This window comes from Anopheles darlingi, chromosome 3, assembly GCF_943734745.1.
Source record: "Anopheles darlingi chromosome 3, idAnoDarlMG_H_01, whole genome shotgun sequence".
Classification (NCBI taxonomy): domain Eukaryota; kingdom Metazoa; phylum Arthropoda; class Insecta; order Diptera; family Culicidae; genus Anopheles; species Anopheles darlingi.
This window is the reverse complement of record NC_064875.1, coordinates 43,473,439-43,488,438: the sequence shown is the minus strand read 5'-3', so window position 1 is coordinate 43,488,438 and position 15,000 is coordinate 43,473,439. Positions and strand designations below refer to the sequence as shown.

Genomic DNA, 15,000 nt, shown 5'->3' with positions numbered 1-15,000 from the left:
TGATCTGCGATGGTGTTCCGAACTGTCCGCCACTCGGGAGCGTCGTTAGTGATGAGAACGAAGAGATGTGCGCCAAACATCGCCAGGAAGTATTATCGGTAAGTAAGGAGAGAAGCGAACAACAACAGAATAATACAACGGAATGATGAGAGCTGTGTGGTAGAACAATAGAATTTTTGTCAAAGATAAGGAACAGGCTTACCATCTTTGGATTGTATGCAACACTCATAACGAGATGCGAAATCAAGACTGTTGGGTATTTCTGACTGAGGCTGAATATTTGATGCGTACTAAAACTAGTTGTGCCGCTTATATGGTATTCCATTATTGGCGAGCGTACTGATTTGGGAACCAAAACGATTCAATGTCCCCCCTTCCCCACATTCTCAACTAGTTATTAATTTTTGGTGGCACCGCTAATTGAATTTAATTTTGTTTCCTGTTTTGGTTTCATCCTTTTATTTAGCGTGCTATTTGGCTTGTTGAATAATTCATTCATCGTAATAATATATGGAATAATATAGGAATATGATAAATCCTTGATCCTTACAATCATCATAAGCACATAAGACTTCTTAGTGAAGTGTTGAGAGTTTAATACACGCGGCGATGTATTTTTGGCAATGACATACTCTCTTGATTGACTGATCTTGAGATTCTTCTTCCTCTTAATGCGGAAAGGAGTGGCGATGATGCAAACTTATGATGAAAAACGTGATAAGGGGTCATTCACACTTCCGCAAAATAAAAAGCAAGGTGCAACACCTCTTTGAAGGTCATACCATGAGGCGCGTTGTCTAATGTTCTGCATGGTTGGCTGGTTGACCTCAAATGGCTTCCCAACGAATACCGGTTTTTTAGAGGTGGCACAGCACTGCCCGAATTCGAAATTCAATGCGAAATCTATTCGAGATTCCTTCCTGAAACACCTCTATTGGGACACTTTGGGCATTTCTAAAACATTTTTTTTCGTAAAACCATTTCATAAGATCTATGAACAAGAGTAGGGGTTCTATCATTTGGTCAAAATTGCCTATAATACGTCTAAATAAAAAAAAAACACAATTAACTGATACACAATAAAAGTTCTTCTGATTCTGTAGTTTCACACTTTGCATAAAACAATTCATACCGTAATACATAAATCATTCGCTTTTTATTTTATAACTTTTTTAAATTGTTATGTATGTTTTCGAAATTAGTTTTATCTTAAATGCCTACTGGTTTTTAATTGTTTCTAATTTACATTTTATCTACCTTCATTTTCTCTACTGTTGATAATCGAATATCATGTATATGATGTAATATTCCACCGTCGTTTAAGAAAAGAATGCTACTCATTCGGCCGTCTTTGAGTCAACTTGCTCACCGGAATTACCGGCTTGCCATAATTTTTTACGAGTTAAAACAAGCAGAAAACCAACTGTATTCATCTCCATGTTTGACCATATTCACGAAGTGTTTGTGCACCGATAGTTGCTACCGTCGAAACCAATATAGATATAGGGCTCTTATTTATACACTTGTGGTAAAGCACCAACCGACCTCTCCCCAACGTGTTTAGCTTACCGACCGAAAATCCCCAGCGTTTGGCGTAGGTGCTCGTCTGGAGTAAGAGAATAGAATGACACAACGAGACGTCCGTTTTCGTCATCATCCACCTTTATTTCACTTTCCAAAAAACGCGTATGAATCATAGTCCGATCGTTATAATGGGGATTATTATCAAATCAACCAGAAGATGAGTCAGATCAATTTGCCATATCAGCGCAATTTGGAACGGATTACTCGCTGCATGAATTGTTTGTCTCGCACCGTTCATGCTAATTTAATGAAAAAGTGTCGCTCGCAACATGAATTAAATTATATTCTGCTAGACACGGCGGCAACCGTAGCAAGGCAATAGATAGCTTTAAGATAGACGTTATGGAAACTGCACTACAAGTAGAGAAGTCGAATGTAACGAATGGAGGTCTCGAATTTAAACATTAAAGCGAAAACAGTTAATACGATTACTCAGACACTGAACTTACGTATCTGCGAACCTATGCTTCTATACTTTGCAGGAAAATCCCGTTCATACCGTCTTTCGAAAGTACATTCAAAACACGCTCAAATCCTTCTTCGGTCGCGAACCGGACGACCTGTCATCGGATGGGCTGGTGAGTAGCGATGCTGAGCTGTCGCTTCGCTTTCCACCATCGACACCAGCACCGGTCAGCAGTACCGCAACCGAGACCGCAACGCCAACCGCACCGGCCAAAAAGCATCGCAGCTCACTGACCGGCCTTTCCAAGTACGGCCCATGGGGCTATCTGTTCCTCGGCATGGTGATCTGTGGTGGAGCGTTACTAATTTGCGGTTTATGGGGTACGAACGAACCATCCTCCTGTTCTGTGTGTCCTGTGGTGCTCGTTTGTGAATTGTTGTTTCATGCTTTGCCTTCTCTCGTTTTCACCGTAGAATGTTGCTGCCGATCGCACAAACGCGAACAGAGCCCGGATGATTCGCTAGCGGCAACCGTCGTCCCTTCGTTCCTGCAAACCTCTTCTCCCGGAGACGTCAGCAGCGGTGCGGGTGCGAATGGTGGCGGATCGGTAGTTCCAAGCCTTAACCTACCTCACTACGCTGAGCTCGATCCACCGCCAGCCTATTCGGTGCTGTTTCCCAACCAAAAACCATCCGACGATGCCGCCGTTAGTGGCACAATGCCTGACGACGGTGACGAAGGAACGATGGTTACCGCTTCTGCTCCAGCACCATCATCGCTAACGGCGGCTAACGATGCCATTCCCATTACGAATGGTAGCAGTGTCACCGGCGGCTCGCCGAGTACAGCAGCAGAGGGAGCACCAGCACTGGAGGTAGCTTCACCACAGCAACCCATAACGCTCTTGCCAGCTCATTCCTCGAGCTCATCGCCAGCCTAGTGCTCCGGGCGCAACCACATCTTCTTCTCCTTCACTCCATTCCACCACCACCCGGGACGTAATGGCCAAATTTCGTTAGTTTAAGCATGATTGATGGCGATGATACTAAGGTTACATATTGCATTTGCTCGGCCGCTCCGTACCGTACGCGTTCCGTTTGCCGGTTATTGTGCAGAACTGTTTTACCGAAAAAGATGCCAGAAGATGCTCACCATTTTAGATCCCTCCCCTTCCCTCCTTTTTTTACTATTCAACCTTCACACGCTAAATCGATTGTCGATCGGAAAGGAAGGAACAAAAGGCTGACTCTAGTGTTTTTTTTTGTTTGTTTGTCGGATTGAGCAAGATTTTACCTTCAGAACTCTCATCGCCCTTGTGCGGAGGGGATGGGAAGAAGCAGGGACCACGTTAGGGAGTAGACATTTCGAGCATTTAACCATGACAAACGGCATCCAGTAATATGTAAGAAGAGTGAGAGCGAACGAAATGAGAGGGCATTCGGCATTCGGCAATTGCTACTACTAGCAGTCGGCTGCCTGCCAGTCAGTGCGCCGGCCGCCAGTCTTTCAGTTCACCGGCGCGCCCAGTCCGGCTACGCACAGTAATGAAAAAAAGTCCAAAGCATACCGAAGAAAATCCTCAATTTAAGGTTTAAGAGACGCATTTAACGGCCAATTGATCGATGGATAGGAGTGGTACTACACCTAAGATATGCTTCTAACAACGAAATGCGTAATGTGATATTAATTTATTGATAAACATGGAATAAAAACGAATTCTCTCACATGGACACTCTACCACTGGGCCGGGCCTTTCGAGAAGGCCGTTTAAACTTTAGCTTAAGATTTGCTGAGAAAAAGAGCATCGAACTGTGCTTTTGTCGCAGGGGTACTACGTGCTCAACGCGCAAAACCTCGCCGTGTACCATATCACGGTGCCACGCCACACAGCCTGATGCATGTGACGTTGGCGCGATAAATCACGCGGGCTGTACCGTTGTCTGTCGTCGCCGTAGACGTCACGTGAATGGGCAGAGGGCCTATCAAAGGCATGTGGCAGCCAAGAATAGCGAAGAATCTATTCTTCTGCCAATGTGAGTCACCTTTTGAGTAGTTCTTCAAAAAGGGAAGCAAAACGATGCTGCAATTTCCGTTTTCTATTATTAGCCAAGATTCATATTGGAACTCGAGACTCAAGCGGATTGGGCAGGTTGTTGGGCTGAAAAGGTTTAAGATTGAGTAACCGGTGATGGCACACTTTCTTCCAGCACGACGTTGTCAAGGACCGCCTGCTTGGGTGCAGGGCTGATGCTCCCATAAGAGCTCTGGTACAAGTGGTAGGTAAGCACCATCATCTGTACTCCATACTCAACAAGTGCCGTGCATCTGCAACATCGTAAACGAGTGAACTCTATTGTGTATTTCTGGTCCAGTTTAAGTTGTTTTCAGTTTTTTTGTGTACTTTATAATGCTCTCCGGCCCGGTTTGTTCGCAATTCTTTAGTTGTAATGCAACTCAAGTCCGCAGGATCACTTAAGCGATAAAAGTACGCTAAGCGAAGTCCATCCATCATTCCTTTGTTTGTATTCGGTTGAGTAAGCAAGGTACGGCAGGTAACAACAGATGCGGTTGGATTTTTGAAACACAAACACATCTTTTTGCATTACGATGGCATTGAATTCTTTCCGTATCCTTTTTAGGATTACCGAAACATTCCTCTACCCTGCAAAGACCCGTGCTCGTCAACAAATGGCTCAGGTATGAATTTCGTTTAGCTTCGCGACTTATTTTAGCCACTTCCGTAACGGCTCAAATTTTGCTTCCGTTATTCAGACACTTATTCCTCTTGGCTGTTAGGGAACCTTAACTGAGATTTATCAAGCAGTTTGTTACTGTAAAATATGAATTTCATGCAATTTTAAACAATTATCTTTGGTACATAAATGGGCTGAATGAAGGAACGTGACTAAGCACATGAAGCACATTTAAAAATTACAATATCTAAATATAAAAAAACCTTTTTTTAACACATCAAGTTTGCCATCCTTGTCAGTAGTCTTGAGTTCAGCAGCCTACTTAGCTCCTATGCATGTACCATAGCGAACTACGATTTCTGTTTGCTTGTTGCAATTGGATGACAAATCCCTTTACAAATCCCTCTCCTGAAAAACCACAAAGAAGTTTTCGTTGTTGTCCCTTACCCAGACCTTTCCTCATCCTGTTGGCTACCCACTCATGTTACCTGATATAAGCCTACCCAGTTCCGCACATGATTCCGTTGACATGGTGATTAGCCATCAATGACCAACCTTCGCAACGCTTCCTGGAATGTCAAACTGAATCCTAACCCAAAGCCAATCAGCAATCTCCGCTGATCGTCACCGGCAAGGTAAACTGTATCCCCTGTGAACTGTACAAACAGACCGAAATCAGGGTCCAGGGTACGGCACAACAGAGCCCAGAAACATCCCGGCGGAACCTAAACAAACTTCATCATAACAAAAAGGACCAGATGATGCAAATTTCGGATCGGTTCGGTTGACCCAAAAACAGCCGACGCAAATGCAGTTCGCAATAAGTTCCCTCAGCTTTTCAGTGAACAATTTACGTTTATTTTTACCGAAAAAAATAAAACATTATGACTTACGCTTTGATTTGCATATTTTGAATGTATATAATAGATATATATATGTAATAGATGTGTATGTTTGTCTGCATCGCGCACTTCCGTTTCCGCGTGCCTGTGTGTCTGTATGTTTCACATTTTTTATTGTTTTATGAAGTTAGAATGTTCCTCTGTCCCGTCGGAGTCACCAAGCAGCACGATTTCCCTATCCTCAATTAAGAGCCTATCGCTTTTGAGTTACGGCCGCTAGGGGGTACTATGGGGGGTACCACTTCAAATGTCCATTCGCTTGTATTTGTTCGTACGAAATTCAATCAAACATTCGCAAAAGGATCGCTTAAACAGGATTCTACAAACGGTCGAACATGAGAGTACCGAACCCACTTGTGATCACGTTGGACACGTGTTTATGAGGGCTGGTGCACACACGTGGCAAACCCTTCTCGGCCATGATATGGGGGGAATTCGGGAGTGATAATGTTCCTTCCTCCAACGTCTGCCACTGACTCTGTCTGTAACACTCATCATCAGCATCATGGTCATCATCGTCATCATCTAACATTATTATTAACTTTTGGGCCCACGGTTCACATGTTATCAACTTTGTTTTCCATTTTTTCTCTATTTGTTTTGTTTGATTTCCTTACTCTACGTACGAAATCGCCTCCATCGCCCTCTCAACCAAGACACTCAACCGGGCATCTCGTCTCATCATTCAGACGCTACATATTGTATCGCTTTTGATTGAACAATTTATTGCTGTTGGTCGCCGCCGCTGCTACTGTTGCTGGTTTTGCTTCATATTATTGTAAAGTTTCCTGTCACAACGATTATACACGACGTGGTACACGAGTGGCTAATTGAATGGGAGGGGGGTTTCTCGCATGCCCGCAAACACACGCAACTACACGGAACTCCGATTTGCTATCCAGGGATGCTCGGGATCTTCTACTATCTTACGGTGTAATTCTATAAGGTGATGTGGGTTGGTGTTGTTGGAAGGACAGTCGGTTCATCGGTTTCTTTGGGTTCCTTTTTCTTTTGTCAATTTGGCAACGGTTTAGTACACTTAGTAGGCTACTAGAGACGCTGGTGTACGCGTACATCAGACGTGTTTTTGTGTGAATGAATGTGCTCAAGGTCAACTGATGGTGCCAAATTAATTCAAGGAATTTCCAATCGGATGTATAGTAGAAGGGGCCAACAAACGCCCGGCTCGCAAAAGGATACGCTAAACGCTGAACACGTGCCAATGAATTGCGAAAAGGGGAGGTGGCAAAATTTATAAAACTTCAAAGCTGCTTATAAAGAACTTTTTTTTATATGTGTGTATGTATAGAATTATATGTATATGTATAATAACATTATACTCTATATACAGACCGATCCGTCTCAGTAGACGGGTTCAGGCTCAGCAAACATTTGTATCGCAAATCTACTAACGCCATTTGTAACGATTTTTGCCTCAAGAATGTCTGTACAAGTCTCGACACGCCGGCACTGGAAGAGGGACATTGTGTGGCGCCGATTGTAAAAGATACTCAAATCAATAAATTCTTCTTTAAAGTCCTAGCTAAAGAGAGTGCGAAGGGAGACCAGAGAGACAGTGACAGTCACCACGGATACGAAGGATATGCTTCGTCCGGTAGCAGTAGGCTACGTTTATGCCATGCCACCAGCCATATAGCGCAGGTGGTGGTGTTGCTACAGAAGGTGCTTACTTTGATTGCTTGCCTGTTATGCTTATCTTATCACTATCACGCATCAGTTTGAATGCTAGCCACACCACCGGGGATCCGGTATGTTTCGATACCGTAGCATCAGAAAATCGTCGATCTTCTGCTCGTGTTTTGTTTTTCTGCGGGTTTGAAATTGCCTCCTTTTGTGTTGTTTATATATTTTGCTAATTTATCCATGCCAAAGATGTCCTTATTTCAAACAACGGTTATATAAAGTTCATTAATTTTCAGCACCCGCACAGCACTCCCTCCCCTACTATCACCGACCGTAGTACACCTTCTGTACGATGCTAGATACTATATAGAGTGTTCACATATGTCGCATTCATGTTGTCCTCTCCCTCCCCAAGGGACACCCCGATCATCTGATCCGTTGTGAGCCTTTTGTATGTAAACGTGTAAATATACTACGATACGAGACAATGGTGTTACGCTTTAATTATGATACTCTTCTCCCTTTCTCTTTATCTCTTTATCTCTTTTTCGAGTCATCTTAAACACTAGATCGTGCGTAGCAGCAGCTGCACGCTTATTATTGTTTCAAAACAATGTATTTGTTTTCCCTTTTATTCCGAACTGTTTTCTACGCACCAGCCTGTAACGTGTGTTTGTGTGTGTATGGTAGTAATAGTAGTAGTAGTAGGAGGATTAGTTTTGCTTGCGCAAATCCATCTACTTCCCCGTCCCCATCTTTGGCCTTCTCCATCGTTCCTGTCAGCCTTGCTTATCTTTATCCTTAACCAGGTATGTTAAGCCTTAATGTTGATATAAATTTTCGATAACATGCAACTCGTGTCCAGTAGAAAAAAGTAGTAGCTAGCAAGGTGCTCGGGTAGTAACTGCTTTCTCATTGCCTAAAATTGCGGACGCTAATGTGTAGCACAGCGCAGAATTTGAGAAAGAGGAGTATGAAAACATTGCAAGCCCCTTTTTGGTTGTAACACGGTTCCATTATCTCCGAACTCCTAGCGCGCCGAACTCCTTAATCCTGCGGATCATGAAGAGTAGCGCGATATTGTTTCTGATTGCGATTGCTCTATACTTGTTAAAGATCCAGTGTATGTGTCTGTGTGTGTTTGTCTCCGCTTATGCGTTATTCTGTTTAACTTTGCACCGTTTCATTTTGCGAAAGGAAACCCCCTATTCTCACGTGTTTCTGTGGCCTGATTCCTGATTCCGATTCCGATTCCGATAGAAACCCACCGACGCTCGGCGTAGAAACCTTCCTCATCGGAATTGAGCTCTCAAAACACACCTATACACTCCGCTCCTCTCATCTACTGCCACCAAACCAAAGGCACTTGTAGCAACGTTCTATAACTATTATTTGTTAATGTTGTTTACTCCTCGCTCGTTGGACCACAACACGCACCAACCAGCTCTTCGCAGGTCCTTACTGGGTTCGCTTCAGCGCTCGTGGCGGCCTCGTCACGCTCTGGTCCACCTCTGGCAGTTAGGCTGCTGGAGGCAGCCAGGATATTTGGGTTTGTTTGTTTGGAGATTGTTTTTATAGAAAAATACGACCGTTTCGCCAACCTTTTTGGCGAAGATGGTGGAAGATATTAGGGTAGATAAAGGAGAAGCAGAACTACTATGGCCAGGTAATGTGGCAGCCATCCCCCAGGTCCCCAGGAGCCCGGTCCTCTACAGCACCTGCAGGTTCTCGCAGTTCTTGAACTTGGAATCCTCCTTACCAAATATCCAGGTTATCATCTGGCGCGCCTTCATCGAGGCCCGCACGACGCTCCGGTTCTTGTACCAGTGCGCGGCCGATGGTTCCCGGGTGCCCTGCAAAACACCCCGTTTGCCCGGACGTTAGTAATTTGGCTCGATTGCTCCCCACACACACGGGGTCAAGTAATACACATACCTGCAGTTCAGCTAGTTCTCGCTTCAACCGTATCTGTGACAGTATGCCGGCCAACAGTTCGTCCACGTTGTGGTTGATGGCGACCGATACCTCGATGAATTTGATTTTGTGCGTACAAGCTAAGCATTTGCCGTCTGTAAGCGAGAGGAAAAGTTCGGTGAATCGGGATACATCGGGAAGGTCTGGGGACTACACCCTGTCTTACCCTGGGTAGAAACGGCACGTGATCGCGCCAGATCGATCTTGTTAGCCACCAGAATGGTGGGCCGGGAACGGCTTAGGTCCATATCGTGGAGCATGTTGAGCAGCTGGTCCGCCCGGCTGAACGTCGCCTTGTCGACGACCGAGAACATCACCAGAAAGGCGTCCGCCTTAAGCATCTCATCCTGCGTGACAGAGAGAGAAATAGAGAAAGTGAAAGGATGAGTTGGAATAAAATCCGACAAAGAACTGGCAAGGATCTCCGAAACGAGATTAACTTGATTATGTCAACTCGTCCGCATTCCCTATTCGTCGATCGGACCCCGACCCGATGGGCTCGTGCTCCGGGGCGAGGATGTTATCTTTACTCGCACCATTACTCGCTTCTGGCCCACGGTACCACGCATAATTTGACCCTTCGAACCCCCGTTCGTCCTGTCGTCGCCTGCAGGCGCCCCGGAGAGGGTTGCATGCCATTTCCGCAGTCCCAAGGGTGTTCTGAATCCGTGAGATCGCAAGATTGCGAAATAAAAGAATCTTGTTCCGAGCCGAACCATGCCATGCCCCGGTACCCGGTGTTCGTTAATACAGTTTGGAGCAGCATGGAAATCATGTAGCGTGGTGCAGAACAACATAAAGAGGAACATGTAGTGCCGGGTGTGCCCTTGCTCCATCCACCAATTTATGATGCCACAAAAGTTGTCGAGCTGCGTCAATACTTTGCACTCATGCAGCCTCCAAAGCAATTAGTGCGAGGCCATAACTTGAGCTCAACGGAGAACAAAGTTCACGGGGTGAGCACTTTCTTACTTTCATGGAAAACAGATTTTCCTGTTCATAAAAGCAGTTCTTTTCTAAACTATCTTAAATGAATTTCGTTATTACTTCTCGACGCCTTTCAGTGAAACTATTGAAAAATGCTTTGTGACATGATATTATGTAGAAGGATACTGAAACGATCCCTACTTCTCTACCATTACCACCCACTTGTTTTCGAACGGCAATATGCACTTATCTCGTAACATATCATTGCAAAAAATGGGCTCATAGATAAGGATCGCTTGAAAACTTTGCAAACGACCAGAAACTTGCCGCTGGAAAAATTTCATTTCAACTTTTCCACTACCACAAACAGTCACAGAGCAAGTCCAAGTTCCTGGAAGCGTATCTTCAATTGTATCTACTTGAAAAACAGTTTTAAATGTCAAATAATGCACCACCGGGGTCGAATGTTTCGATTTCCTTCCCGACTTACGTTTTGAGCGATGAGGAAACGAATACTCTGGCGGAAGCTTATGTGACTTTTTGGCCGAAAAGTTAAAGCCGGTTGGCAATTTGGTTGTCCCGGTCCCGCTCGCCCGCTTGCCAGACAAGTTGTTTTTCTCGCTTTCTGTCAAAATTATATTTCGTCCCGGAATGCTTTATATAGCATGATAACGTGAAAGTGATACCCTCATTAGAGTCACCGTCGTGATCATTTAAACGGCTAAGGGGACGTCGGATCATGGTGCACTATTTGAGTAAACATGATGCTTTACCATTTTATTCACAATCAATCATGTCAGTTGTTGTGTGTTGTTTGCGGAAGACGTGCCATGGATTGTTACAGAGACTAAATTTTATCAGAGACTAATATGCAAATTTTGCCGATAGAGTTGTATGAACGATACGTGAATTTTTAACCGAAAAATTGTTAACTCGGAGCCATTTCTGAACAAACTAACATCCTGTGCATGGTCGTCCTGTGTCGAGCAAATTCGACAATTCATCTTATAATACTTGATCATCTTGATGTCTTATCATCAAAATGTATTAAAATCTTAAATTTAAAATTTAACAGTCTTTGCTTTCCTTACTATGCAACAATTTTTATGGCACTTATAGTATCAAATTTGCATTTAACAAGATCCAAATTTGCCCTTCAAGCATTTATTGTGCAAGGACCATTTAGCACCGCTGAACATTTGAACTAACAAGCTACTTCAGTTGGACATAAAACAAACATCGGATGTCACGGAAGACAAACCTGCCAAACCAGAACGAATATCTACCGTTCGAAATGCATTCTTCAGCGTAACATAAACACCGAATCGCACGATCGCTTGATCGTTAAACCAACGCTACCAGAATAGCCACTGATTGAAGGAACGTGTCCGAATTGGATTAAAAATTATAACTTCACTTATGGTGTTTGCATATTTTTAACAGTGCAATTCACAAAAATGAATCTGGTTTGAATTGTGTAAAATTAATATCAGAGAAATCACCTCACAATAAGACATTTCAAATGAGTGATTTGCTATCTTTTTAGTTGTCTTCCAAACAGCTCATTCTGAAGTATCGATTTGTTTTATGCACTATGAACCGTCATTTACTCCTTTTTCATATTGGAATCAATTATTTGCTTACAAATGTTGACTTAATCAAAGAGACAATCTAAATAGAGTATTTTTTCTTAGCACAAATGATCCAAATCATTATGGTTGTTGGATGAGTTACGAAGATCAAAATCAATGTTCAGCATATAATCTGCATGGCATAGTAAACATTTTGAGCATTTTCTAGAAATTTGGTTAGACGGATGTGACTACCTGACGATATTAGAATATGTAAGACCTTCGCATTTCAGGAAATCGAGCGAGAATGACATTTTGCGATGGTTTTTGAAATAAAATTAGACGAATTTGACGCATGTTTTCATCAAAAAATAGTTCACATTGCTCATTTTTCATTATAATATAGAGCAGTCTAGTCCATAACCAACCCATACCATACCATTCCATGCATAACATTCCACACACTAGAAGTTGCTCGTGAACTGAAGCTGACGAACCAATTTCGTTGAAAACTATATCATACACTGCCGTGCGACTATGAAATTCCCCCTCCCCGTACGTCGGTACTAGCTACTGCGTGCTAATAAAAGCAGGTAAAAATAGGCCACAAACTCGTAGTAACTCGAATGGAATGTAAATGGCGTTGCTCATCATCACACGCCAGCTGCTGCCTGGCTGCCAGTCTGCACCACGTGGCGTCTCGTGGCGGCGCCCGTTCTTTCTCCGTTAAAAAGCTCGAGATTATTCGCTTAATTTACTACTAAGTCACCTTCAGGCATTCAACCGTTGTTCCGCTCCTTTTAACACACACACACCGGCAGAATCTCACAGACCACATATGAATGGGAGATCGTGAACCTCTCTCGATCTACCATTGATTAAAAACTCTCCAAGGTTCCAATGAGGGCAAGGGTGTGGGGGGGGGGGGAGGTAATGACATGAAAATTTATTCCCCTCCTCCCCTTCTCCCCCAAGCATCCACAATCCTTGGGCAATATCGTTCGGTCTCGAACTCTCGGCCAGTTTTCTGCTTAAAATTCATAAACGAATCCCGGTCGCGAGGGGAACGCTACCGATTAGGACATAATGTGTGTCCGTGTGTCCGTGTGTCCGTGTGTGTGTCATATTGTGCACGTAGGCAGTTACGTCACTTGGTGGAGTCCTTGCTTTGGGGCATCATGTGACGCACACACAACGGCAGGCGTGCTGCTCGGCGATGAGCTCGGTTTTAAAAATTCATCTCTCACTTCCACATTCCTGCATCTCATCTTGTGTGTTTGGATTAGGCCTGCTACTGCTGGTGCTACTGCTGGTGGTGCTGGTGCTGGTGCAGGACCCATCGTAACACCCTCCAACCCACTTTTACGTCGGGCTTTTGCGCTTATCAGCCGGCTGACTCCCTGTCAGCTCGGTGCCAGTTCCGTTTGACTTGCAGAGGAGACCATTGCGTTCGTTCTCTGCGTTTGTCGTCGTGGGTCCCTCCTGTCCCCGTGGCAGGCCGGTAGCATACTAAACGACAACCGACCAGCCAGCCAGCTACATTCCACCAAACCTCTAACCTCCGCTTTCTGCCAGAGTGTCAGGCAGCTTCGGCACCCTCCGAATGGTGCTGATGGTGGTGGTGCTGTGGTGCTGTGGTCCTGTCACTTTGGTCCTCTTTTCTGCAAATAATAAAATGGGCTGTCGCCTCGAGCTGACAGACGGATGGACGGACGGTGCTGGACCGTCTGCGAACTTTGTGTCTCGCTGGCTGGCTGGCAGGCTGGCTGGCACGCCCAGCCACCACGCCCCAGGAGGAGCAGGAGGAGGAGGAGGAGGAAGAGGCGACATTGTAGAGTGAAATCGGTGAAGCGTTCATCACCACCATCCTCGCCAGCAACCCCAACCATGCTCCAAATGGTGGTGGATTGATAAAATAATTATCATGTATTGTGTGTACAGAAACGCGCCGGCGTCGTGGCCTGCCAGGGGGGCTCGACACGCATTTTGCGCGTGACTTGCGCGGCCGGAAAGGATATTCAATCTCGGAGCGACTGCTATGGGTGGTGGTGCTGGTGGTAGGCAATAAAGGAGTGATGATTCCGCAATAAAAGGTCATGAATTCGTAATTAGTTCACCAAGCAGAGCAAAAGCAGCAGCAGAGATGATTGCATTTCGGCAATCCCGGAGATGGTGATTTTGTTTTATTGGTTTTCGGCCCCGTCGTGATGGTTAGACCAATTAGTTGAAGCGAGCGAGCGACGTGGCGTTGTGTTGTGTTACAGCCGGTTGCTTGCGAGAAGCTAAAATTCAATTTGCGCCAAACCCTGCCATCGGACGGACGATTGCGTTTTTCGGATGACGGACCCTAGGACCACGACTTGTAAGACGAGCGAGCGAGCGAGCGAGCAAGCGCCGGCATCAGGATTCAACAATTACGTTAACAGTTAATTGTTTTGGATTAAATCCGGCCCGAACGGGTCCGAAATTGAAATGCGCGGACGGATAAATTAAAAGCTGTAGCAGCCATGGAGCACCGAGAGCACCATGAGCTAGCTCCTGGGGTTGACCCTTACGCAAGCGGTTGCGAATAAACCGTTTATGCGCGATATGAATCCATTCCTCTCGTTCATGTTTGCATTCTCTGCGCGTTCCCAGAGAATCCTTTTAGTGCGATTGCTTTTTACCAGAAGGCCATTGCAGCAGCAGCAGCAACCACTGTTGGTTAATACAATAGCGACCATGCGACCATAGAATAGCGACCACTATTCAATGTCTGCGATGCATTATCTGATTTACCGGAACAGTATGGCCGCACTGATGATGGTGGTGGAGGTGGTTTGTCTGTATGTGGGTTGATTCTATTATGCTTCATACCATCACCGTGAAACGGGATACTCTCTCTCTTTCTCTCTCTCTCTCGTTTCAAGATACTGAAGTATGGGCATAACGTTAAGTACCCGGGCACAAGTGCCCTAGGAATAGGATATGCACCTTTACCTAAAGAAGCTCAAACCCGCTGAAGACCAGAGCATATTTTCCAGCACTTAAAACATGCTTCAACTTTGCCAACAGCCAAGGCTTTCCGGCAATCCCGGCCAGGCCAAGAGACACTCACAGCACCGTAGCTAAGCTCGGTTGTTCGATCGCGTTGCTTCACCTGATTGCGTGTCAATCGGCAATCAACGGCCCCGGGATGGGGATGTCGTGTCAGGATGATAAGAGGAAAGTTTTACGAAAAGACGAACCGCCACTCGAACCAAACATTGTGAGTGAAATAGCTCAGTCCACGTGGCCTCATGAAGCACCCCACAGTTCGC

General features: G+C 45.0%; 2 protein-coding genes across 3 annotated transcripts in view; one reads left to right on the top strand and one right to left on the bottom strand.

The window, feature by feature from the left end:
* LOC125957530 (uncharacterized) overlaps nucleotides 1–3,720 on the top strand; it is a 10,347-nt gene extending 6,627 nt beyond the window's left edge. The window contains exons 3-5 of the mRNA XM_049690300.1: nucleotides 1–98; nucleotides 2,067–2,370; nucleotides 2,464–3,720. The exon at nucleotides 1–98 is cut by the window's left edge and continues 268 nt beyond it. Coding sequence (XP_049546257.1) covers nucleotides 1–98; nucleotides 2,067–2,370; nucleotides 2,464–2,930 — 869 coding nt within the window. The 3' untranslated portion in view covers nucleotides 2,931–3,720. The remainder of the gene's footprint in view (nucleotides 99–2,066; nucleotides 2,371–2,463) is intronic.
* A 1,783-nt stretch (nucleotides 3,721–5,503) lies between these two features.
* Nucleotides 5,504–15,000, bottom strand: part of LOC125957534 (uncharacterized) — a 30,003-nt gene continuing 20,506 nt past the window's right edge. For both annotated transcript variants that reach the window (XM_049690309.1, XM_049690310.1), the window contains exons 7-9: nucleotides 9,370–9,550; nucleotides 9,165–9,298; nucleotides 5,504–9,082 (exon numbers count right to left, since the gene is read on the bottom strand). In XM_049690309.1, coding sequence (XP_049546266.1) covers nucleotides 8,939–9,082; nucleotides 9,165–9,298; nucleotides 9,370–9,550 — 459 coding nt within the window. In that variant the 3' untranslated portion in view covers nucleotides 5,504–8,938. The remainder of the gene's footprint in view (nucleotides 9,083–9,164; nucleotides 9,299–9,369; nucleotides 9,551–15,000) is intronic.